This window comes from Pleurodeles waltl, chromosome 6 (assembly GCF_031143425.1).
Source record: "Pleurodeles waltl isolate 20211129_DDA chromosome 6, aPleWal1.hap1.20221129, whole genome shotgun sequence".
Taxonomy (NCBI): domain Eukaryota; kingdom Metazoa; phylum Chordata; class Amphibia; order Caudata; family Salamandridae; genus Pleurodeles; species Pleurodeles waltl.
In genome coordinates, this window is record NC_090445.1 from 453,132,899 (window position 1) to 453,160,206 (window position 27,308).

General features: G+C 45.2%; 1 protein-coding gene across 2 annotated transcripts in view; it reads left to right on the forward strand.

Annotated features, from left to right (window-relative positions):
• SRGAP2 (SLIT-ROBO Rho GTPase activating protein 2) overlaps positions 1 to 27,308 on the forward strand; it is a 488,054-nt gene that overhangs the window by 270,051 nt on the left and 190,695 nt on the right. For both annotated transcript variants that reach the window (XM_069238579.1, XM_069238580.1), the window contains 3 exons: positions 1,962 to 2,177; positions 11,919 to 12,047; positions 16,694 to 16,915. In XM_069238579.1, coding sequence (XP_069094680.1) covers positions 1,962 to 2,177; positions 11,919 to 12,047; positions 16,694 to 16,915 — 567 coding nt within the window. The remainder of the gene's footprint in view (positions 1 to 1,961; positions 2,178 to 11,918; positions 12,048 to 16,693; positions 16,916 to 27,308) is intronic.

Below are 27,308 nucleotides of genomic sequence, written 5' to 3' on the forward strand. Positions count from 1 at the left end.
CATGTCATGTCAGTCACTTACATTGGTTCGTGGGGTTGCCTTTTAACATCTGCTTGTTTTCATTTGTGAAAAGCATGCATACGTCATGCCTTTTCCAGTGTTTAGCCCACCTACACGGCACCGGTAAACTACTAAAAACATACGCGATCACGCTGCATTTTACATAGTACGATTGTGCTGTGTTTTTTTTTCTTTAAAACACTAATAGCTCTAACTCGAGCAAATGCGAGACCCGTTGCATTGAAAATGCTTGTTTTTTCCTGGTAACTTGCGCATATCGCTGGTAATTGGAGCTCATCTGTAGCCTGGTCAAAGACAGCCTTTAACTATGTGTAGCTGACCAAGAGCCAATGCATCCTCCTAAGATTCAGTTGTTAGGAAGAGATGTGTACTGTAGAGGTACATCCAGAGGTGTTTGGGAGTATGGATCCCAACCTGTGGTGTTCAGATTATCCGGAGGGACAGGTGACGGGACAGTTGGGCTACTGTCCAGTCTGGAATTCTGCAAGAAAAGATCATCTCAAACCCTTGTACTTAACTCTGTAAATATCTTAGCTAATAACTCATAAAAGGAAAATAGCTGACACTTCTTGTGGTCTAAGGTAAAAAAAAAAAAAACTATTAATACTTTAGGTGGGTGTGATGTCAGCCTAGGAATATATGTGCGCATAAGAGCCAGACCATTACTATTATTTAGAGATCTGGAATGAGCTTTAATGGCCCAAATAAGACCAGCACAGCAGCGGACTGAGGCCATATGAGCACTATGCCCGGCTGGCATACTGGACAGATGGGGAGAGCAGCAGTGGGAAAGGAAACCAGTTCTGAGCAGTAATCCCTCACTGGTGCGTCTTCACAACCTGGATCTCCCATCTTGCTCTGAGTGGGGGCTGGACAAGCTTAAAGTTTGCCACGAAAAAAGAAACAGTTGAACTTTAGTTATGCCTGACGGAGGCAATAGTGTTTACAACGCATTGCCTAAATGGATGGAAAATTCACCAGTGAAGGTGGTACGTACAGTGGTCATCTTAGCCTGTGTTGAAGCAGCTAGATTGCACTCTGTACAGAGGTTTATCAGTGAAGAGTGTGTTGTCTGCTCCAGCCTGTTTGAAGCTCTCATTAACTTGTGGGAAGCTATGGCAAGCCTGACTCCACAACATGGGCTCAGCAGGGCATAACATGGAAGAACTGCAATTGCGTGAGCCCAGTCAGCCAGCCGAAAGGCCTCCTCTTGCGTTGAAAAGCCTATGCGCAGACAGTGTGCCATGCATCCTACTGGAAAGCAATCAGTCCTGTAAGGCTTGGGCCACCGGGACTGAGGTGGTAACAGGCTTAAAGATATGACCAAGGGCTGCTTGCTTCTCCACCCCGTCACCGAGGCCAGCTATTGCACATACTTAAAACTTATGGTTAAAATAACTTGTGGTTTAAAAAAAAAAATATGGAAGTCTCTCGTTAGGTCAGGTGGCAGGTGACTTCCGTTTTGCAAATTTGATGACAAATTACAAGACCGCAGATAATATAATCGGATGTGTAAGAGCTCAGACTTTGCAACAAATGTTAAAGGGACGGATTCGGGGAGATCAATGAAAAACTGGCCCTCAATTTAGAAAACACTTCTGAGGCTTCACAGGCACAAATGTTATTTAAATAACCGTATCCGTGCAAGGTTTTTTTCGTCATTTTCTGGTAATGAACGTGTCCAAACATTACCACACTTGGTGAAGTTTCTTCTCGTGTGTACAAGCATTTGTTCCTATGAAAGATCAGGGGATGCTTTTCTAACAAGGAATCAAATCATCTTATATAGGATGGCATTTCTTAGACCAGTGCTTTTGTCAGACACCTGTGCTGAGCTGTTACAACATCTGCCAGATATTCCAAAAACCTTCCTACATTTAAATTGACATGCACGGTGACTAATCTCTCATTTAACTCTGTGTTTTCTCGTTGCGCCCCAGGTGATGAAGACCTACCACATGTACAATGCTGACAGTATCAGTGCTCAGTGTAAGCTGAAGGAGGCTGAGAAGCAGGAGGAGAAGCAGATTGGCCGGTCAGTGAAGCTGGAGGAACGCCAGACGCCTCGCTCGCCGGACGCCGCAAGCAGCGCTAGGCCGGAGGACAAGCACGTCCGGCGCAGTTCGGTCAAGAAGATTGAGAAGATGAAGGAAAAGGTGATTGGCACGACATATATTTTTGCATGTATGATAGAAATGTCTTTATCAGCTGCCATGTTGGATTTGTGCACTTGTTTTCCCTATACGCTTTTAAAAAAAATGCTCTTTGATTTGTTAAGAACAAGTTTTACCTCAAACGGGGGGAGATGACAGTTAGATGAGGATCAGTCTGTTTTTTTGTTTTTTTTCAGTGCTTTCGATTCAAATTACTGGCAAAAGTTTGTTATCTCACAAAAAGGAAATACATTCTCTGTGGATTGGGTACACTATAAACAATAGACCATTTGGGAAAAGTCCTCCCTTTTTGGGAATAAGAAAAAGTTATAACGTCTTATTTTATCACTGCATGGGATAACAAATATTACTGGTGTTCTAAAGTTAGGTTTTAATTGTAGAGACTAAACAGGTTTGATTCTTTGTAATATGCGATTAACTTTGGATGAAAAGGGTCCTATGCATTTTCTGTTTTATTGTTTGTTGTTATATGGTACACTTGTGCTACGGTTTGTTCAGTTTGCTTAGTGAATTTACTAGTTAATAAACTCACAATGTGGCGGATATACAAAGACATTTATGAAAATGCAAAGTATTAGTCCTGTGGTTCTACTTTTTGTCGTCTTAAAGGCTTTTGGGAATCGGTCCCATAATATGGAAAATGGAAATTAAACATAAATATTGAGGGAATATTTATTTATATATAGATAGTATTAACTGGAAGGCGGTGCCCTATTTGCACTGCTACTAATGGGGAGTTGGAGATCCATGTGCCTATTCACGCAGCTCATATCATCATCACCATCATCTCTCAAGTGATAACATGGTTGGGATGGTAGGCAAGGACACTAGAATGTGTAAGAAACACAGCAATAGACAGACATGTGCACATCCTTTTTGAAGTTTACCATTAATGCCCCTCAGTAAAACTCATTCCTCTCAATAACGAATCGTTACCTTATCAGTTGTGCTCCAGTTATTGTTCTTGACTTAGGGATAAGGATATCAAACATGGGAGCTTGGCCAGGTTCTCCGTGGAAGCCGAGCTGGCTGTCGATGGACAGTCTGCCTCTGGTCGCTGATGAATGAGTTGATGGACAACTCTTGAGGATCAGTATTTGTTTGGGAGAAGGCAAGTTTCGAGTTTATTTATGAAAATGAACTCTCAAAGAGAGCCACTTAAAAAGATAAATAACCAAACTGCATAAGCTACATACATACAAACTTCACACGTTTCTTAGTGACTAATGGGACAAAGAAATCCTAAAATAAAGAAAAAAACGTAAAATTAGCACATAGTTCCATTAATATGGCTTTAAAAAGCACCGAAAAAGTTAAAAATCCAGTAACGGAACACTTCATTAGCCAAAAGGTGAGCGAGGGGGCTGCATGTTGAGCCTTCTGCAATTCTTTTTGACCTGTGCCCGTATTACCTATAGAACGCACTTTCCCTGTTTGTTGCATGGCGCACCTTAAAGCAGTTGTGCCGGGTGTAAGTGGGGAAAATGCACCCTGTTGGGCAGAATGCCCTGACCTCAGGGCAGCAGCATACTCGCGCTGCCCCCAGGACAGTACATTCAAGAGAAATTCGGAGCAGTTGTTTAAAAGCTGCTCCGTGTTTCTCTCTGCAGGTGGCAACCCGCGTGCACTTTTCAGAGGGATTAGATATGCCCTTGCAGGCGGGTGCAGGGAATCACTGCACCCGCCTGCAAGAAGATGTCGCGGGAGGCGGGTCCATGGGACCGTTATCATCCCTCCAGAGGGCTGCCATCAGAAGGCGCACTGAAAGTGTTCCACCTTTTTATGGGGCACTTTCAGTGCGCCTTCTAAAGGCATGTTGGCTCTGTGCACATGTCGGTAATACGGTGGGCGGGTGGGGGGGGGGGGCAGCAAAGAGATTCCCTCATTTGTATGGGTCTGTGCCCTCTAATGATACAGAGTTTGCTGCTTTCCCTCCTAGGTTACCAACCTTTCTTTAATAATGTGTTTATTACATATGGCGTTTTACCTCTCTCAGCACAATTTTGTTTGCTAATTACTTCTACTTAATCACATTCCCCTTTATTTTGCATCTTTTCTCTATCCTCCTCCCTAAGGGTTTTTCACTCCTTTACTCTCTCATATGTAACCCCCATTTCCACTTTCTCCATTTCGTGGTCTCCCCCTCATTTCTATTAATTGCCCTCTCTCTCTCTCGCTTTTTCTTTTTCTCTTTCTGTTTCTCTTTTTCTCTCTCTCTCTCTTTCGCTTTCCATCGTGCACGTAGTCATGAGCAGCTATCTTATTTACTCATTGTTTACCTTCCGTTCTGAAGGCCACTCTGGGTTTTCAGGTGAGGAAGACAGGCTCTCCACTCGGCCTCTCTTACTAGACTGAAGTACTTGCTGGTGTCGGAGCAGATGTTCCTCTTAATAGCAAAAGCCATTGTTCCAAGCCTTTGGGCCTGGGGCATTGCAAGTCGGATGTTGGAGCAAAGTCTGCCACACTACCCCACTCCTCAGCGCAGTTTCATGGGACACGCGTCTTACTGCCCTACTCCCAAAAACATTTCTTCACAACCTTCAAGAAAAGTTCCCCACTCTTTAATGGGACTGTGCATACAGCACACGCTCCTTTGTGTTGGCCTGACCGATCACTGGAGTGCTTCATGGTCTTTACAGACCTCCTGCCTCCCTACTGCAGAAAAGAGTTGAGGTCCTCAGACAAGGTGCCATTGGTGTCGAGGCAGAGAGCGTTCGTCTGCTGCTGGAGACTGGGTATCCAATAATCCTGCAATATGGCCTACTTGATGTCTGCCCTGTAGGTCGAGTGCAAAATGTTTTGTTATGTCCTTCTTATTTTTTTTTTATATTTTTTTTTAAGTTACTTTGTTAGAATTGCATTGAGTATTATTTGTACCCTTTTTAGTTCCTTTTATCAACAACAACATCCTTCTTTAAAATGCCATTGATCAACCAGAAGCCTTCGCATTGCTCTTGTGCTTTAGAAGTTCTTTATTAGCCTCTGATCTATCTAGTATTGGTAACTGTTGAAAATGTGCCCATTCTGCAGGGTCACCCTGGATTCTTTTTGCTGATCCGTTGTTTTGCTGCCTGTAGAACTATATGCATTTTACCTCTGCTAATCAGTGGTAAAGTGTTTGTGCTTCTCCTTTCAACATGATTAAATTGGAGTACACTTTGTTTATTTCATTTACCTACAAGGTCATTCTATATGGTACCAGATATACACAGAGCCTGTAAATTTAGTGCTACCAGTGAAGTGCAGCACTAGTTTTGCCAGCCACTCTAGTGGCAGAAAAAGCATGTCTCCAGACGTACCATTGTATTCTGAGTGTGTAGTTTTAGACATCAAATTCGACCTGTCAAACAATTTTTGATTGTCCTTATCCTTTCCTTTTAATTATTTATAAGTAACCCCCAAGTAGGCCTTATGACTGTCTGATAGAGTGCATGGTATTTAAAAGTAAAGCATGCAAAAAAATAATGTTAAATATGTCCTCAAAGTGAAAATGCCGTCAGAGCGGTTTTCACTTTGGCATGGTTGGCTCCTGGATGTAGGAAAGCATTGGGATACAATTATAAGTTTAATAAATGCTATCTGTGCCTAGGAAACCACTACAAATTAATTTTGGACTTCTTGAAATATTTATTACAAGCCAATTTTACTGGTGAAATCCTATTTCTAATAAATATTTTAAAAAGATGACTCTTAAATGCATCTGTTGGCCTCTCTGAAGTCCCTAGAAACCAAATCTACGTTTCGCTCTCTCCCTTCTTCCAGCCAGTAATTAGTATGTCAGTGGGCATGAGTGAGTTGTGAGCTTGCTCCTAGGACAGGTACAAAAGGCCTTGGGGTGGGGAGGTTTTGTGCCCTTGACAAGATGGCATATGAGCTGGTCCCAAGGACTTGGTTAACTTCAAAGAGGCCTGCACTGTCACAAGCAGATGTGGCTAACACCCAGACCAGTACCCTTCAGTTGTCCCTACAGTCAGACCACTCTCCATCACAGTGTTGGATCCTGCTATAGAATCAAGACCTGCTTGACTTGTCTGCTGGGGTTTTTGATATGACTCACTTCAAAGGAGAGAAATAGAGTGCCAAAACAATTTGTGTTCATCCACTGTCTGGTTTTGTTGCTAAAAGCTCAGAGATGTCCTAATAGACTTCTGTCTCTGAGTTTAAGGGTACAGGGGCTGCTTAAATTTATTTTAGACCTAGATGTGGAAGGACACTAGGATTACCATAGGACACTCCCCAAACACACCCTAGCCCAAGTTAGTGCGTCTGAAGACTTCTACCATCTTGAAAATGCCCATTGTAGGTGAAGTTAGCCCTAGGAACCTTCACCCCATTGATTTGGGGTCCCCAGAGGACATTTCCACACACTAGATTGTGCTAAGCATAAATGAGGCATTTGCAGGCACCCACTTCAGAACTCTCCTGGACCTGTGGAAGATCAGCAGAGGACTGAGCCTGCAATCTGAGATTTTAGAAGAGCCTAGAAGACTGTACCTGCTCTCCCTTGTGTACCCAGGGCAAAGAAGTGAACCCCAAGAGTCAGATGGCTGACCTCCTTTTAAAGCTACAGGGACACAAGAAGCTGGAAGTGGCCTTTTCCTGCAGCTTCCCAGTTGACCAATGGCAACTGGACCTCAACTGGACCTTCCTGTTGGCCTTTGCCTGCCAACTGTGGGTCTCAGTGCATCCACTGCAGTACAGAAGTGTATTTCTGTGATGGATTGCGACTTAATTGGGTAAGTCAGAAAGTACAGTCTTTGACCACAGCTAACCTTTTTGGTATATCTAACCCATGCTCCACTGTGATCAATGTCAAATTGTGCCTAGGTCTTGTTCCAACACTACTATTGACTATCATTGGCACTTTGTGCTACTTGATCCTATTTCTACTTAAACCTTAAAAATCATATCTCCTTATTGGATTTCTGTCATTTTGGTGTCCTTTTGTTAAAGTTTACTCTATTTCTGTAATTCATGTTGGTGTATTTGTTTTGCATTTCGACTTTATTACTGTTTTAGTGCTAAATAAATACTTTACACATTGCCTCTAAGTTAAGCCTGTCTGCTCTGTGCCATAGCTACTGGCGGTTAAGCTCCGATTTATTTAGTGACCTAAGTGGTTCACCCTGACAAAGACTGTGATTATTACTTGATTTGGGTACTTACTCCCCTCAACTAAGAACTCAATTTCTTACAATGACTGTTGGTTTCGTTTACTTTAGTGCTTGATTGCTGTATCTTAGCACTTTTTTCTGCATTTTATGGGAATTTTGACCTTATGTATGAAACTATTATGTGGATAAACCCTATGATTCATTAAACCTCAAGCCTTGTGAACAGTATTTCAACATACAAACACATTGCCTGTTGGAAAAGTTTTTCAAACTTACAAAGCGTATTTTGAAATCAGTACTTATTGAAAAAGAAAAACAGCCATGCAGTGAGTTTCCTCTTCTCCTTTCAGAGTAGGCACGCACGGTATAAATGGTTTGTGAACACTTTTAGTCACAAATAATTTATAGAAGACTGAAAGGGGGAGTAACACATTCACTAAGTTGAATCTGTCCTGACTGCCAGCTTCTACTTTGTGGCCTCTGCATTCTCCCCCAGATGTCATTCCTTAAATACTAATTTTATTACTCAAAGCAGCATCTGTATCTCAAAGGGACTTCTTTAAAAAACAAAACAAAATGTTGGCAGTCGGGAACATTAATGCAGGGATGAAGGTCTGCTGTCCCTCATAGACCTACATTCTCTGCTGTTTACAGAGGGTCACAAAACAGCTACTGTTTGAAAAATATTAAAGAGGCGGGTGTTTTTGCAGCCCTCTCTGATTGAGACCTGACCTTAGTACATCAGGCCCTTTGAAACATATACGAGGTGATTGGCACTTAAAAGTGGTAAACTGGGATAGAACTTGTTTCTCAGTGCCACAATTTAAAACATGACCGCAAGACACACATGGGGTGATTCTGATTCTGGCGGGCGGCGGAGGCCGCCCGCCAGAATTCCGCCCCCATTATACCGCTCCGCGGTCAGAAGACCGCGGAGGGTATTATGAGTTTTTCCCTGGGCTGGCGGGCGGTCTCCAAAAGACCGCCCGCCAGCCCAGGGAAAAACTCCCTTCCCACGAGGATGCCGGCTCGTAATCGAGCCGGCGGAGTGGGAAGGTGCGACGGGTGCAGTGGCACCTGTCGCGTATTTCAGTGTCTGCAAGGCAGACACTGAAATACTTTGCGGGGCCCTCTTACGGGGGCCCCGCGACCCCCCCTACCGCCATCCTGTTCATGGCGGCTTTCCCGCCATGAACAGGATGGCGGTAGGGGGGGTCAGAATCCTCATGGCTGCGGAGCGCGCTCCGCAGCCATGGAGGATTCAAACGAGCAGCGGAAAGTCAGCGGGAGACCGCTGACTTTCCGCTTCTGACCGCGGCTGAACCGCCGCGGTCAGAATGCTCGTTGGAGCACCGCCAGCCTGTTGGCGGTGCTCCCGTGGTCGGTGGCCCTGGCGGCCACCGGCCGCCAGGGTCAGAATGACCCCCACAGTGTTCCCTTGACTCAGTGTAGTTTCCACCTGTCGACCCTTTAATTGGGGGAGTGGAGTCAATGCAAGTTTTCTTTACATGCCTCGGATTCTGAGTAGCAGATCCACAATGAGAAGGAGAACCGTGTTTTTTTCTTGATTCTTCTCTAGTAAATATGGCTGAGCACTCATGGTCTAGTGCCAGGGTGGCCAATGAGGGTCATAGTTTCCAGATTGGTGCCAACGTTTCTGGACAACACCGAATACGTAAATTAGTTCCAATTAGATTAGTTGTATTTAAATGTATCTTAATTGGAAATACTGCACCGTTGAAAGAGATCCTGCTCTTCTTGAACTGTGTAGGAAAATCATTGGTCATGCTGTGTGGTATAAAAGTAGCAACCAGTCCCAAACTCTGTCACAGTCAAAGGCATAGAGTATGGCAGTGGGAGATTTTAAGTATGAATTGATTTAATGCATACTTAGATAATGTATGACTGCCAGATAGGTTTGGCAGGTTTTACCAGTAACCTATGAAACAAACAGGACAATGTGATAGTGTGGTCTGGCAACATGTGCCTCAAAGAGACCCTGGTTAACAGTCTTTGTGAAGCTTTGCCTTCTGGCCTTGACAAACTCAAGTTGCCACTTTTATGTTGATTGTTGGAAGAGGTGTGATGAAGTTACTTTAAGTGTAGAACACAGTGAGACGGTCATTGAATATCGAAGTAGTTTCAGCTCAGTTACTTTGAATATTTTATATGTTTATATTTTATATGTTTGCTTCAAGGGTGTTTGTTTTCAGAAAAGGGCAGGGTTTGGACTCTGGATTCCTAACCTGGCTTTTGATTGTTGTAATTACCAGAACTATCCAACATACTCCAGTACCTCCTTACCCTTTGCAGTCAATATGTTCTGTCACTCGTATGGTACCTCACCATTCAACAGCTTGTGGATTAAGGTTACAGGCACCAAGGGAAAAATTGGGACCATGATGTGTATCTACCTGTTGCATTAAGGATTTCTTATCCCCCTTTGGTGCCTTCTGACTTCCTCACCACGTTATTAGGGATAATGCATTTGTCCTTTTACTATGCATCCACATGGGATTTACCTAAGTGAACATGAGTTTGGCAGAGACTTAAGATTCCTTTTCAGCAAGCAGATACTGGTGTTCAAAAAGGTTATTGGTAATGAGGCTGTTGGTGGATATCTAGTGGACTCTGCTGGAGGCTAACTATTGCAGTCTAAGGACTTTCTCTCTCAATGGCTCTTGGGGCAAACGAAGGTAACAGGGTTTAAGGGCAGTTCACAACTCTGGCCTCTCACCTTCCTGGGTTGTTGATGGTCCTAGCCTGTCACTCTCCCCTATGGTTTTGTTGATCTTTGACACAGGGCATCCCCATGGCTTGGGGGTGGCTTCAGGCTGACCTGGGGCCTTGTGATGTCTTCTCTTGCTGGTGCATCACTGATGGAGGGCACTTCAGGCAATGGTCAAGAAGAGAACTTCTAGACAACTGCTAGAGGGTATCAGTCACCAGTGGTCCAAATACAGGAAAACGTACAACTGGACCTCAGGTTGAGGCAGAGTTCTTGCTGGATTGGTTCAGTACTTATGCTGTTCTCAAGAAGTTGGATGCCTGTCTCCATTTCCAAAACAAGTGGAACTTTGTTTGAATTTTGGGATGTCATGTTGCAAATTTTGCATTTTGCAGCTGATAATGTTATGGCACTACTTGGTGCTGCATAGAAAACAGTACGTAGACACACCACAAATGCTGCCCATAACGATTTCTAGCATGAAAACATTGGATAGCAGTCTTGGTGGTAAAATTAGTGTGTTCAAGCATTGTAGGCTAAAGAACCACTCCATCATGGCACGGATCTGCAGGTGAAAGTGCAGCATGCAAGAGGGTCATGCACATAGGTTTGGCCCACTAGCTGGGAGCAACCATTTTACAGACATATGTCCTTGTCAGCCAGTGGAATGCACCCTTGGGGTGTCATAATAAGCCCCCTTATATTTAATACACGGTCACCAACCAGGCAGGCTTCCTCATATTTAATGCACTCCCACCACCTAGGCAGGCTCCCCATAAGCTTGGGTGGCGAATGAGGTTACTACTTTGAGGAGGAAGAAGGCTCTTTTGGTGCTTAGATCGCTGCTCGACTATAAACCGGTGAAGGAGCTTGTGGGCAGGGAGTGGAAGATAGCAGAGCAAGACGCAGGTAAAAAGAAAAGCAATGCTTGTCTGGGCATATGCCACAAACAACTCTTAACTTAAATGTTTTTGTGAAGCCTGCGACAGCGCATGCGCTGCATGCACTCTCGCTTGCAAAATGTATTGTGTACAGTAAAGGGCTTAGCGCCTGTCCATTTCTTACCCATTCATTGGCTTCGTTGTCACTCTTCTTTTCAAACTCCTAATTGGTCAGCGCAGACCAAGCATCACATCCGTTCCTTTCAGTGGAGCATGGACCAAGCACTGATTGATTCAACTTTTAGTGCCTGTTTCCTGCTTATACTGTGATTCAGGTAATATGTCTTCTTCCAACTCCCACTTCCATTCCCCATACTACCCTCCTGCCTTAGGTTGTTGCTGCTTTCCCTCTTCCTGTTGTTGCTGCGGACACCCTTCTTCCCTGTGCTTCCCTTGTGTTGCTTCCCTCTGCATGCTTTTTTTTTTTTTTTTTTTTACATATTACACATCAGAGCGGCTGCTGTGCAACATGGCTTAAAAAAAGCGATAGGACCCAGTATAGTCCTTTTCTTTCAGATCTTGCATAGGAGATACCTATTGGCTTTGCTAGTGCTTGTTACAAGTGTCCTTCTGGTTATTTATAAGTAGCAGTCAATGTTATCCTCCTTTGACTTGCCGTCCAATTCCTTGGCAACTTGGTTCACATCATAGTAGCAGAACCTCTTTTTATACTAAACGCACCAATCCTAAATCACAAGGGTGCTCTTTGGTGACAAACAAACTCTAAATAGACCTTTCTGCAAAACAGAATGTTTTATACATAAAGACAGTGTTTGGGATTGCTAGCTCAGCAGACCTACTGTTAAAGGTAGATTACTTTGTCTTTTAATGTTAACAGAAAAGCATCAGGTCTCCCATTTTATCCAAATGTATCAAATGAACAACACAGTCCTTGTTGATTTTTGCACGGTTTAAAAAAATATTTTCTCTTCGTTTTTAGCGCCAAGCAAAATACACAGAAAATAAGCTGAAGGCCATCAAGGCGAGGAACGAGTACGTGCTGACGCTTGAGGCCAGCAACGCCTGCGTTTTCAAATACTACATACATGACTTGTCGGATCTCATGGACGTAAGTTTAACCCTCTCCACATGGTACATGACCAATCATGAGGCAGCTGCCCTGCAGAGGCCAGCTTTATTTCAGTGTCAAAATAACCATTTATAAGGGTCAAACCACCAGTGGTATTCTCGTTAGGTAGTGCGTTAACCAACCTGTACTATTGTTAGCACACTGATTGCAGTTCACTTGATAAACTTCTGAAGAACTAACTGCTATTCCTGGAACCATCGGGGTTTGAACCCATGACTTCCGGTTAGATGGGGTCTTTCTGCACCCTCCCAACCCTATAAGCTAATGCTTCCCAAACTTTTTAGAACTGCAATCCAATTTTTAGATCAAGAAACTTTTGCAGCCCACCTAATTTCAGTGGACATGAGGCAGGCGATTTTTTTTTCTTTTTTTCTTTTTCTTAATGTAACTAAACCATGGTGTGTTAGCGCACGGTCCTTTACAGACAGCACATTGCATTGTAATGGCAACTAAATTTGAACAGGCATACAGTTATTACTGATAGATCTATATTGCACACATGATGATGTGAGAAAATCTGGTTTCAGTGAATATTATTTGTGCATCACCAAGTAAAGTGCCTTGATTTGTTTTGATAATATTATAATCTCTTTCCATCGCACTTCAGAATCACAACAAAAGTGCTTCATTTTTGCTTTCCTAACTGTTAAATGTGTGGAGTTAATTTACAGGTATTTACATTTTATTTGCTGTGTTACAAAAAAAATGACATCTACAGCCTTTCCTTTCAAACTCACTGTACCGCAGCACAGTTGTCACATAATTCACTTCACTTTTCTTTCTCAGACTTAAAAGTGAGAGGGGTTTTTAACCCTCAATTCCCATGATAAAAAAAAAAGCAGCAATTTGTCAGAATCAGCCCGACTGACGTGCCCTGGCTTTGAAGCGCAGAATGCGTGACAAGATAAATACAGACTTTAAATGCATCTTTATTTATTGCTAGGACTCTCGTGGGTTGTGACACAGTTCTAGAAACACTGCTCTAAGCAATAGAAAAGCTACGCCCTGCGCAGGCCCAAGTGCAGTGACTCGCCCTCCAGTGGGGCCGTGTTACCTGTAGGGTGCGCCGCCCCCGTTTGCTTCATGGCTGGTGCGTAGGGGACAGTGCATGTGACCCTAGCTCTGCACTGGGAATAGAGCGTTAGTGCTAGGTGGGGGGACCTTTTGAAGCTGTCCTTGTGCCCTATACTTACGGCGATGGAATCGGCTTCCCCTCCAGGGGCAGGGATCCCCCTGCCGGCGTGTGCGGCATGTGACTGCCGCTGCCAGCGGGGATCTGCGCCAAGAGGCAACCTCGCGGGGCTGCGCTAACCCGTCATATGTGGGGAACAGTCGGAACGCCTCCCAACAGCTTTCTGGACTCGTGACCCAACCTGTGGTATAATTCGGGCGCAAAGGGTTTGCTCATGTGCAGGCCTTGCACCCATTAAAATAAGAGAAGCTCCTTTATCGCGCTGGCACATGTGTGAATTCCATTACAAGAGGGTTAGCCGAGCGTCTGCGTGCCACTTTCAGAATCTCAAAATGCTGCGGGTGCGAGCGCGTGTTGTCCCGGGGCTCTTTGTGTAACACCGCACCCAGGTGTCAAACTCAAGGTAATGCTCTGCACAGCAGAGCCTGTGCTCTGTACCCTGATGCCCTGCTTTCGAACCCCCTTCTCCTCCATTGTTTCTTTCTATTATTTGCTTTCTTTCTTCTTTCCCCGCCTCGGCCCTTCTCTCCATTTGTTTTTTTTGGTCCTCGGCGAGCGTGCTAAATGCAGATCTGTTGGCTCTAAAGAGGTTAACTGGTCGTCTGGAAGAAAGTGTTCCGATGCGCCATCATTAAATCCTGATTAAAAATGCGATTTCCCCAGAGACCTTTCCCATCAAACATTTATCTAACCTCACTGCGGCTGACGACTGACACACTTTTTATGAATATGCCGTTCCCTGCCATTGTAAAATATTTAACGGGTGAAACGTGCAGTCCAGGGTTCTCCCTTTCCCCACCCCCATGGATTTTGTTGATCGCAGTAAGCAGTTGTTGTGCAGAAGTGGGTATTTGTTTCGGGATCTGTGTTCTTCCAAGCTGCGTTAGCTGAAAAGGTGTTTATGGCACGCACGCCACACATCTCTCTGATAACAGGTCGGATAGCTTGGTGGGTCGCCCTCGCAGGTCACAGGTGGGAACCCTGGCCGGCACGTTCCCTTCATCTCTCCGATTGGGGTGGACTTGGCATCCCAGCACATAGTAAATTCCTGGTGGGCTTGTGAATGGGCCACAGGTGAGAAAATAATCTTCGGTAAAAATCATATGTACATTTTCCTCATTCAAATTCGAAAAGCAGACTGGAGTTTACTTTTGAGGTGGACACGTGCTTAGCCCCGACTTTGTGGTTTCTGAAATAAGTGCTATTCAGTTGGCGAATAATAATACCAAACAGAGGCACTAGAAATAAATTGGACTATAAACATTTCCAGTATGATTTTATTCTGTTGAAATAATAATGAAAGGTAAAAGCCTAGGTTTGAGTTGAAAGGTACATTTAGTGTAAATGTAATCTACATTTTTAATAGTCTTATCTATGCAAAATTCTGTCTTCCAGTGGGGTCTGGATGTATACATTGTGGATCAAAGTAGACTGCCGGGTCTCTCGCTACCCATGGTGTCCTGACTCATGTGACATCACTCTACAAAAACATCCGACTGAGGCATCACTCCAGGGGCCTAAACATCAGTCGGTGACATTGCGGGTGTCGGATGTGAAACTGACACTTCCAGGAACCAGTGCTGGCACCTAAAGCAGACATGAAATGTGGGATCAGTACAGAAACATGAAATTATAGCATGGTAACACTACAGAACCACACCCAGCAAGTTACCCACCACCAACTATTGCCCGGGGCTGGTTGGATGTGCTGGCAACCTTGTAAGTCAACAACATTCTGCACTATTGGTGCCTAATGAATGTTGTTGGCCCCAAAACAGAGGCCAGGAATTAAAGTCCAAGTACATAAAAAGCTGTAAGGCCCCACAATCTGTACTGAACATTAGATGGTTAGGATGTCATGCAGTAATCCTGGCATGCCTTGGCTTAGGAGTGAAGTTGATTACTAGTATTCTAAGTATGCTAAATTAAAAATTAGCTTGGCATCACTACCCCTTTGGAAAATGTTGGGGTTGCTACCACAGCCACGCCAGAAACATCCAAAAATAACAGATACTAGACGGAAAACAGGACTAATCAAACATTCACCCCCAGTCACAGATCTGGGTTTAATCCATCATTTCTTTTGCTTGCCCTGCCATTCCAGTTTCGACCTAGCCATATGGTAATCAGTCTCGACCCAGTTCTCCATGTGAACAGTCCAGCTGACCATGTCAAACATGGCATCACAATGTGCGTCCTTTCAGGACCCAGACATCAGAGTTAGTCTTCTACACTCCTGATTCAAATACTCTGCTCGTCTTTCTTAAAATTCTTCTTCTAGGATAATCCTAACTCTTGTGATTATGCAGTAAAGGAAAGCTCTGATTTACAGAATTGAGAACAATCACACCATAAATAAACGCTAGACTAAAAGGACCTCATGGAAAGGTAGATGATAAAAATAAGCTGATGGCTAAAGACCTTCTGTGTGGGAGGATCAGAGCAGAAAGGGCAGGGTAATCAAAAGAAAGAATAAATGTTTTAGCGAGTAATGCTGCAAAAATTAAAATGGGGGAAGAGTGAGTATCTCACGTTGACCTGACAGTAGAACGAGAGCAGAGAAAATAAATGAAATAAAGTAGAGGCTTCAAAGAGAACAAGCATTTGCAATGTAATGGGTCTCGCGTTTGCTCGACTAAGAGCTATTTGCGTTGTATGCTCTGAACTGGATATTTCTTGCCACATAAATTGAAAATAATAGGTAAAACAGAAGTTTGCTCCCAGTCAAAAGTATTATCCATGTAACCGGGTCAATGTGATGTAAAGCGCTCGACTACTGACCAGCGAGATCGAGCTGCATAGGGAATAAATAGAAAAAAGTAGTCCGGAAACCATATGGAAAACACGGAGCCTCGTATGTTTTCAGTAGTTGGCCAGTGCGCTGGAGGAGGGCTAAACACCGGAAGAGGCATGACGTATGCATGCCTTTCACTAATGAAAGCAAGCAAATTTTAAAAGAGAAGCCCACAAACCAACCAAACTCATGGGCGTGGTTACAAGCCCATAGAGAGATTACAGCAGGGACAGAGCGCTTTGCCCTCGACCCTAAAAAAGGTTAGAATCTATGAAGATAAAGCAAGAGTTTGGGATGAGGAGCGTATCAATGTCTCATGAAAGAGACCTGCTGGGGCAGAAGAAGTCTGAGTTGAATCAAGGTAAGGTGAATTATTTTGAGCTGCCGAAAGGACGGGGGAGAGGCTGTCACAGGTCATGTGACTGGCTCTACCACTGCCCTTAAACCTCATCAGTAGGTATTATCCCATTATATTCTCATACCCAGCCAGCATCCGTGTAAAGTGGAAGGATGCCGAAATAGGAAAAAAGTACCAAACAGGGTTGAGAAGAGTTGAAGGGGGCAACCGCCTCCATTAGAAGAAGGATTTAGGAGTCAGTAGCACGTGTCATATCTTTCTCCCATCTCTCATTCCTGCAGTGCTGTGACCTGGGCTATCACGCCAGCCTGAACCGGGCACTGCGCACCTACCTCTCTGCTGAGTCCAACTGCCAGCAGTCAAAGCACGAGGGGCTTGAGACCCTGGAGCACGCTGTGGACAACCTGGATGCCAACAGCGACAAGCAACGCCTGATGGAGATGAGCAACAATGTGTTCTGCCCGCCCATGAAGTTCGAGTTCCAGCCCCACATGGGGGATGAGGTCAGTTCGATTCTCTTCATCTTTCCAAGCTTTTGATTGGCTGAAAACCCACATCCCTTTGTCACCCACATCCTCCATCGAGAAATAGGTGGGTGCCGTCTACAAACTGCTATGACTGGGGTAGAACACAGGGATCCAATATAAGCACATGAGGGCCGGATCCATGCCAGATTTTCAGTTTATCCACTTAAAAAGAATTTGCAAGAGTAAAAAAAAATTGAAATTGTCTGTGTTTATTGTGAATATCTGTCATAAATCTGTGCTCTTGGCCCCAGCATAAGCACACTCGTGATAGAGGATTTGTCTGTGCCTTTTCTAAGTTGCTTTTAATATTTGAGTCTGCCTATCACATGGTTTAGTGATGGAAAAATGGGCAAAGCATCTCTACTATCGGAGGAAGAGGAAAGTCGATACTGAGCCTTATGCACATATGTACACCAGCTAAATATACAGCTGTTGAAATCTGAAAACAAACCTTCTGGATTTTCCCGGGGTTTATTACCGAGGACGACATGGAAGATTTGTGCTCACACCCCCTGTAAACAAAGACCTGTGGGAGAATGACAATTTGTGGCAATGTTTGTTCGTCCAGTGTCGATGCACAAAAATAAATACAGTGATGATAAAATGGACTTTCTTTTAATATTTGTAGGTTGAGCCTATCAGACAGCACCAGCTTGTGGGCTTACTAAGAACAAATAGGGGTTTTCAACCTTTGGTTGGCTGTACTGTATTTGCTTGCTTTCTGCAGGGTGGCTTTTCTTTGCCATTTTACCCTTTCTTTCAAGGGCTGGTTTCTATGCTTCCTCTGCTCACTGTTATTGAGCTACTTTTTGTTTTTGTTTAAGCACTCGGTTCAAGTGCATGTGTTTTACAGCTTTCTCCATCAGATGGGCTTTTCTCCACCTCCATGTTGCGGTCTCTCTCGCCCATGTGCTTCTCTCACTACACCTGCACTTGTGTTGCTCTGTTTTCCCATGTGCTTCTGCTCCCACACCACTTCGCCTTGTTCTCTCCCTTGAGTTGCTTATCCCTCTGATGTGTTGATTTGTCCCCCACCTCCTTGCCAACCTGCTCCTTATCATCCATCTTTTTTTTTTTTTAAACGGTTTTACACTAAGTTTTAGAAACGCACTTTTGCACTAGTTTTGTTTATCTGATAGAGACTTCTAGATGCAGATTCCTTACCTTAAAATTTCCCCATGTGTCAGTCTGGATCTGGAGATTTTTCTCGAGCAGTACCCCTGCATGCCGTTGGGTGGCATCAGTTGGCTCTGTGTCTGTTTGCGTCGTGCACGCCTGATACGACTTCTCAAGAGCTATATAGGTGCCACCTTGGTGTGCTGATGTCAGTTCTTTTCTTTCCGCACCTGCCAAGCGCTGTTTTGTTGAAGATTTTTGAGCGTTTTTACTCCTGGTAAATCGAAATGTCATCACACAAGACTGGGTTCAAGCCTTGCGGATCCGGTCATCGGGTAATGTCAATGTAGGATCTGCACCTCATGTGCATGTGGTGTTTGGAGCTGAAGTCGTGCTCCTAGTGCCGGGCCATGAATCCAAAAGCTTTGAGGGAGCGGTCCCTAAAGCTGCTTGCGGCCGCGTGCTCTGCGTTGCTCCCAGTTTCTGTCAAAAGGAAGGTCCAGGGAATGGTCATGGAGCCCCCATTCTACGTCGTACCATTCTAAGTCCTCAGGACGATTGGGTAAGTCGAGGTACAAGAAGTCATCGAAGAAAAAAAAAACGTTCTTCAACTTCACCCCCTCAGTCGGCCGACGTGACGAGGAAAAAGGAACATCATTCCAGGCCTACGTCCTCGGAGCCTGTGTCTGTGTCGGCACCAGGCCTCCCTGAGTTTCCAAGAGCCGGAGCAACCCCATCCAAACTCTTCAAGTTCTGAGAGGCCTGCACTTCATTTTTGGGCATTCTTATTCCACTGGAGCACCTTCGGACTCCGCGGAGCTTACAGTGGCCCCTCGGGTTCCGGGCCTGTGTGAGTATAGTAGTCTGAACACTTCTCCGGATGCTGGCATGCTTCCCCCCCCCCTACTGTGGCTATGGAGGAAGGAGCGTCTAACTCTATGGTGGTGAGGAGAGCGGCCAAGGTTCTGGGCCTCAAGCTGCTTTTGATGGCTGTCAGGACTAACCTCCTGAAAAAGGTGCTTCATCCTGGGACGTCTTCTACTGAACTCCTTTTGCCCTTTATTGAAGCCCTCACTAATGTGCTTCTGGACGCTTGGTCCAAACCCAGCACAGGGGCTCCTGTGAACAGGACAATCGCCTGCCGCCATAGACCAGCTCCAAATGACCCAGTTTTCTTGATGCAACACCCGACCCCTGAGAGCTTGGGTATCCAAACCTCCATGTCCCCAGGCACATTCCTTTCCACACCCCCGATAGGGAATCCCGCGTACCTTTTGGGCTGTTACACCCTTACTTTCTGAGACACAGTTGCACAAGTGCTGCCGCAGGTCTCAGAGGAGACCCGGGCCGTTCTCTCCCAAGCTGTTGCTGACAGGAGGGATGCAGATAAGTTCACAATACAATGTGGGTTGGATACGACGACTGACTAGGCAGATCGGTTGAATTTATGGTGGACTTAAGGTGCCACGCTTGCTTGAGAATGTCTGGCTTTTCAGGGGATGTCCAGTCCACCTTATGCACATGCCCTTTAATGGAACCTTTCTCATCGGAGACAAAGCAGACTGTGCTTTACCGCTTTAAGGATTCCTCGGCTATGCCAGGTTCTTGGGCCTCGCAGCTGCCTTTCATCCTCCACAGTCTGATTTTCACCCCTTCTTGTGGCTACAAAAGGGGTGTCCCATCACGTCCGTTTCCCTCCAGCCACCATGTCACGCATGCTGCCCAGCCTCTGCGTGGACTGGAGCACGGGAACCAACATCCTCGTGGATCAGGGAACCAGTGGTCTAGCTAGTCCGCTGCCACCTACCACGCCTCCAAACCTTCCTAGTCTGACACTTCCCCACCAGGGACCAGTTGGAGGCAGGATTCGTCATCACCTGCCCAGCTGGCAGTCCATCACATTAGGTGGGTTTTGCAAATAGTACGAAGGGGATTCTCCCTCCCCTTCAAGACTACTCCTCCATCCATTTCACCATCATACAATCGGATGACGGAGGATCACTTGGCACTTCTCTGCAAGGAGGTTTTGTCTGTCTTTGCCAAGGGAGCCATTGAGAGTGTCCCTGTGCCAGAAGAAGGTTGTGGTGGTTATACCTGCTACTTTCTGGTGCCCAAAAAGGACAAGGGCCTCCGCCTTATCCTAGATCTCCAGTCCATCAATCTCTTCCCCTGGAAGGAGAAGTTCAGAATGCTCACTATGGCTCAGGTTCTATCTGCCCTGGACCCAGTAGACTGGATGGTAGCATTGGACTTGCAGGACGCCTATTTCCATGTTCCCGTTCTGCCTGCTTGCAGATGTTACTTGTGCTTTATGGTAGGCCAGAAGCATTTTCAGTTTACCGTGCTCCCCTTTGGCCTTACCAGCGCCCCTCTGGTGTTGACTAAAGTGATGGCGGCGGCCACAGCTCATCTGCGCAGGTCGGGGGTTTCAGTCTTCCCCCTACCTCGACGACTCTCTATTGATGGTGGGCTCCCCCTCCAGACTACAGCCGACCTCCTGCATTCACTGGGGTTCACTATAAACATGCCGAAGTGCAGTCCTACTCCACACCTGACTCCCTCACAGGTGCAGTTTTGGGCTTATCCTCCTGAGCAATGAGTCAAGGATATTCAGACTATGATACTGATGTTTCATCCTCTATTTTGGATTTCGGTGAGAATGACTCGGAGGCTGCTGGGCCTTATGGCCTCCTGCATCCTGTTAGTGACACATGCCAGATGGCACTTGCGGGTTCTGCCATGGGACCTGAAGTTCCACTGAGCGCGAACCTCTCTGACATGGACCAGATCTTGGAGAGAACTGTGCAAGAGCTGCAGTAGTAACTTTTGAACTGAGATTGAGTCAGAGGCAGATCCCTCTCCTTTCCCCAACCGGATCGGACAGTAGCGCCACTTCTGGATTTGGTGCGGTCACATGGGAGAGGCGGAGATCAGATGCTTCTGATCTCTGGTGCAGTTTGGGCTCAACATCAATCTTTTTTTAGCTCAGGGTGATGAAACTGGCTTTGAAAGCCTTCCCTCTCTCAAAGGTAAAGTAGTGTAGGTGTTCACGGACACCACCGGACACCACCGCCATGTGGTATTACAACACGCAGGGTGGGGTGGGGTCGTGGTCAGTAGGCTCTGTGCCTCTGGACATGGCCGGAACATCATGGCATTTCCCTAGTGGTTCAACACCTGGTGTGCTCTCTAAACGCCAGAGCGGACGAACTCCGCCATAAGTGCCTGGTCAATCACGAATGGCGTCTCTATCCGGAGATGGTGCAAGGTCTTTTTCAGCAGTTAGGAGTGCCTTGGTTATATCTGTTTGCCTCCGCAGAGTATGCGCAACGTCAGCAGTTCTGTGCATTGGATTTTCCAAGGTGGCACTCGCTTGGTGATACTTTGCATCCAGAGGGGGGAGCTCAGTTCTCCTGTACGCGTTTCCACCCATAACACTTCTGCCCAGAGTTCTCAAGAAGATCAAGAATGACCTGGCCTAAGTGATCCTTGTGGCACAGGACTGGGCTCGAAGAGACTGGTATCCCAAGCTATTGAGCATGGCCATCGATCCTCCCATCAGACTGCCCCTTCACAAGAATCTTCTGTCGCAGCAGCAGGGGAGGGTTCTCCACCCGAACCTGTCCAGTCGCCTGAAGTCTGTGACATTATCTTGGCAGCCAGGTGTCCCTTTACCAGAATGGTATGCACCTGTCGATGGAACAAATTTGTGGCATGACCAGTCTGACCCCTCTCTACCCCCCTTTCCAAAGGCCTTTTGCTTTTACTTTCTTTGGCCCAGCAGGACTCTGCTTTGGGCACCCTCAAAGTTTATTTGTCTGCTATCTCTACTTTTCTGAGATTACCTGACCAGCCCTCTTTGTTTAAAACTTCTATGGTTAGTGGATTCCTTAAGGGTTTTACCCATATGTTTGCTCCATCACCATTCATAATGCCCCAATGGGATTTGAATCTCGTTCTTACTTTCTTAATGTGTGCTCCCTTCTAGCTGCTTCATAACTGTCCTCTCAGGTGTCTAACATTCAAAACAGCCCATAGGGTGAGTGAGCCACAGGCATTGTTATCTAAGCCACCCTACCATTCCATCTATCCTGACAAAGTGGTGCTTTTGCACCAGGGCTTCCTTTGTGTAAGAAGTGGTCACGCCCTTTCATGTAGGACAACACATCACCTTGCCTACTCTTTCGGTCCCTCCCCCCTCCTTCTAAGGGAAAGGAGAGACTCCACCGCCTGGGCCCAAAAAGAGCGTGGCATTCTGCCTTGATCGTACCAAAGAATTTTGGTTAGATGATCAGCTCTTTGTTGGGTATGTGGGTGTGAAGGAAGGTCAGGCAGTGCAGAAGAGAACCATCTCTAGATGGGTTGTTCTCTGCATTGGCTAAAAAGCAACCCCCGTAGGGTTTGCACACTCATTCTACCAGAGCGACAGCTGCAACTACTGCACACGGAGTTGGAGTCCTTTACATCTGTCAGGCAGCAACATGGGCATCCCTGCACTCATTTACCAAACACTACTGGCTGGACAGTCAGGTCTGTAGGGACAGGTACCTTGCCCGTTGGGTCCTGCAGGACTTCCTAGTATGATCTTCATTCGCAACCCCTCCTCTAGGGAATGGCATTGCTTGGGTATCTATTCTAAGGTGAGCAATCTGCTACTAGAAGTCTCTGTCAGATTAAAAAGTTACTTACCTTCGGTAATGCCTTATCTGGTAGAGACATATACTAGTTGCAGATCCATTATTGATCCACCATCCTCCCTACTCTGCAAATTAATAAGGTCAGGGACTTCCCTTGCAGGGCCCTAGTTCTCACGTACCAGTGGTCCTTGTTCTTCATGGTTCCGTGCTTCTGGCATGGAAAGTTGTGGAAAGAAACTGATGTTGGTGGTGCCTATATAGGTCCTGCAACATCTTAGCCAGCGCGCATGATGCAGAGACGGAGCTGACCGATGCCACCTAATGACGCACAGGGGTACTGCTCAAGAAAAATCTTCTGATCCAGACTGACACTTGGGGAAATTCTAAGGTAAGGAGGTAACTAGAGTATGTCTGCCAGAACAGGTGTTACCCAAGGTAAGTAACTTGTTCTTTATTTACCTACCTATCTCAGATTGGTAAATTAAAAGAAATTAGCCTTTTGTAAGCTGCGCATGCATGTTGAACTAGGACACTCGCCTACAAAATAACGCGGTGGCCACATAATCACATCGTTTTACAGCATAGCTAAAAACAATTTTTAAAAAAATGGGCAAAGCCAAGAAGGATTTCTTACAGGTAAGACCTGTTGGCTTTTTAAATTTTCTGTGGGTTTTTATTTTTAAATAATCAGATTTTCTCTGTTTTCAAATTGTGAGTCAACCCACTGTTCTTACTCCCCTGAACCTGCATTCTTAATGTTGCAGGACTGCACTTTTTCACTTTTTTTATGTAGACGGAAGCAAATCCTTCCCTGTTTCCAACAGCAGGGTACTATTAAAAATTCTGCCTGGTGACTGTTTCTTTAAACAACCCATAAATTACAGACCATACCCCATTCCTTCAGCATTCTGTGGTCTTGCCCGATATAGTGAGAGGTGGCAAGGGTTGTACATTGGCCTTTTCTTCAGCCTTCTCCACAGTGGGTCTTTCTGCTAGGTTCGGTGAGAGCTCAGCCTGACCATGCGAATTAGGCATGCACTTAGATGTTAGCGTTTACCCCTTGACCTGTAACATGACGGGTATATTTGATGACCATTTAAATTCCAGTGTACTGCGCTTAGAAAGGGGTTATCGTGCAGTGAGCTTCGGAGAAGTATAATAACTGCCTTTTTCACAATCCCTTTCCTGCTCGCTCAGTCTAAGATATCCCCAATCATGCCATGTCTCTTCTATTAGTAGCTCATGTATGCAACATTGGTGTGTCTGAACATGCATGCACCATGAGGTCTGGGCCCCTTCTGTCTACTCTGGACCAAGTGTCAAGCCAGGTTGAGTTGACATGATTTAATGGCAGGAGTGCCTTGTAAGGAAAGCTCCTTTTCCTCCTGACGAGGAAGCTCATAATGCAGATGCTGAGACATCCCACCCTTTAAACACATAAGCCCCATTGCTTGTGATCTGTTACTGAATGCGTGATCGTCCACATTAACATCTAGGTGGGCAAAGGGACCTCTGGACCTCCGCAGCCTCAGTTGTGACTGATGGCCAGACCTGGCCTTTTGTTTTTACTTTCTTTGGCCCAGCAGGACTCTGCTCATAAGAGCTATGTCTCCTCACATCTAGGTTGACAGGCTTCCTCAAGCAGATTTGGTGGATCAGAACTCTTACTCTGGCCCTTATGTACTTCAGTCCATGTCTTAGTTCTCTTTAAATATATATTTCTTGGTGTGGAGGCTGATTTATGATGTTGTCTCATGATATTACTTTTATGTGGCCCATCATTAGACTGCATGCTGTCTTTTTGATACCGTTTACAAATGGAGGTTTCTGTTAAAGTCGAAAAAAAAAAAAAAAACGCTCTTACGCCTTGTCACACCCCGGTTCAGAAACCGAAAGCACCCATTGTCATCAGATGTAACATTACTATCTTTGGTAAAAGTCGATATATTTATGCCTGATCTTCTCAAAGAAACACTTGAGGGTACTGTAACAATTGCAGACAAAAGGAAACTAGACCTGGCAATAAACTACAGAAAATAATAGAGCTTAAAGCACGTATATTTACAGAGCCTGGTGAACTGCACCGGAGAAAAGGCTCTGGTACGGAACTCAGAGGAGCAGAAAATCATTCTTTGGGTTGAAGATTCGAAAACAATAAAAACACAGTATGGATACTATATAATTGCTTAATTTCACTAATATTATACTGACAATTATATCACAAATGATGGTCAGGCCCTATGGCTCTCGTAATGAACATGGCGGCCTGGACCGCCATGCTGGCAGACTGCTGTATCATGTACGTGGGAGAACCGCCACGGATTAAACTCCGCCACCGCCAGGCTCCCGCCACCAGACAGCCTGGCAATGGCGGCGTTTCTGATCCAACTGAGCTGCGCTGCAAGCAGCGCTGCCCGCTGTATAATGAGTCCAATTCTTCCAGCCTTTCCCTGGCAGTTTACACTGCCAGGAAAAGGCTTGCGGAATGAGTGACTCGGGCCCCTGCACTGCCCATGCACTTGGCAATGGCAGTGCAGGGGCCCCCATGCACAGCCTCGTCGCGCATTTCACTGCATGATTTACGGGCAGTGAAATGCGCGACGGGTGCTTCTGCACCCACTGCACTGTTACATTGCCGTCAGGCCCAGCTGGTTGTATATTATGTGGCCGGCGGGGGGTTCTGCGCTCTGGCGGCCTTCTGTGGACCGTCAGCTCCGATCTCGGCGGAGACGTAATGATCCCCTATGTCTTATGGGGCAGTTGGTGCATGGTTTCCTTAGTTAGATGGGTGGAGGCTCATTACTTTCAGGTATCTACTCCATTGCCATGCACTAATGATCACTTGTATGATGGTCCATGATGGGGAAAGGACCACTTGGGGCTCTGCACAGCTCGTGGGGCCATGTAATCTCAAAGGATTTTGACACAGAAAAACGGCTACCCCGGCCTGTCTCTGCCTGACTCCCCAGAAGATCTGGTTGCGAGAGTGGGGATTTACAAATAAAACATTGTATACCATGTAAACAAATAACCCCAAAAGAAGCATTTTTGAAAAACGTTTATTTCAGTAATGTCCTTTGGATTAAGTTGTCAGTGTTGTTCATTGCCCATGAATTTTAAAGGACCGGGTTAAATGCATTTGATTTGTTAACAAGCTGGTTAGTCAGGTTTGGTCTCAAGTTTGTTTTTCCACAAATAGCAAATTACACACTACATTTCACCTAAATTAAACGTTCAGTTTATAGAAGTTCCAAACAAATCGATTTACTGAAAGCAATCGATTCCTAAAAAAAATCTAATTATTTGTGCATAAATTGATTCTTTCGTGAGAATCAAATTGACTGTTAAAGTGTTTGGTATTTAAAAAAAAAAAAAAAAAGATTGATAGGTTACAAAAGAAGTTATTCGATGTCCAAAATATATTGGAAAAACCTTTTGTGGTACACAGTGAATCAAAGCAGCAGATTTCTATTGCATCTGGTAAGAAAAAAATGCGAAGACTCAACAACCACCCCTTAAAAAAAAAAGAAAAAAAAAAAAAAAAAAAGAACTGAAGCCGACCTTTCTCAGTTCGGCGGGCACGTGACACTGCTTGGCTGTTTGTCCGGAAATGTAGTGTTTTCTTATTTCCCCTTCGGTGCCAGGGGTTGGAGTATTAGGGAATCCTTTGTTTTTTGTTGAGTAGGAGGGGTTGGTTCTTGAATGTGAACTTTACCCTCAGCAATCTTCCTTACATGTAAACAACGCTGGTTTTAAGTGTTTCTTAAAGGTGCTCCAGGGGAACTATTTGCAAACATACATTTTTATAATTACACAATTAATCCCTGGCCCAGACACATATATTTGCATGCGGACAAAGGCGGTCCATCTCTACTTAATTTAATGTCGCCGGAAAAGAGGGAGTAGTGTTAAAGCAGGACCCCTATTTCTTTCCTGGCAAGAAAAATGTGGTACTATGTAAAGGTATGTTGTGTAGATACTTAAATGGCTCTGCTGACCTGCAGGTAGTCTTCTTAAAGGGAATTTCGGGGTGAAAAAAATGAAAAGCACTACTTTCAGTTGGTCTTCATGTTTTATTGAAACCTTTTCAGGTTCGTAATGAACCAGTGGCGGTGGGGATTGAGTCGAGCTGTACGACATCTTGTGGTTATAAACCAGACATAAACCTCTTTAAACCCCTCTTCTCATCCCCAAAATGCCATGGGGCTTTTGAATTCTGGGTGATACCAAGCTTCATAGTCAATGGTCTATCAAACCGAGTAAAAGATTCAGGGCCTAGTGTAGGTTTTTAATATATTACCTACACCTATTTACTAAAAACTTCAATTGAACGTACCCACTTTTGGTCATTGTAGAAAAATAAAAAAATCTTTGTCTACCTTGTCAGTATTTCCTGTCCTACCTTCATGCAGCTTTATTTAGGTCTCTCCTACCAGACATTGAAAGACTTATTGCCAGCTTAGAGTGGCCTTACAGCCTGCCTGTTTACCATTGATTGGCTTTGTTGCCACTTGAACTTGCCTGCTTCCTATTTGATGGCTTGAATACCTCCTCTTGTTTTTCTCCCTCCCTTGGCGCATAGCCTCTTTATGATCCTTTTGATTGGCTAACTTGTA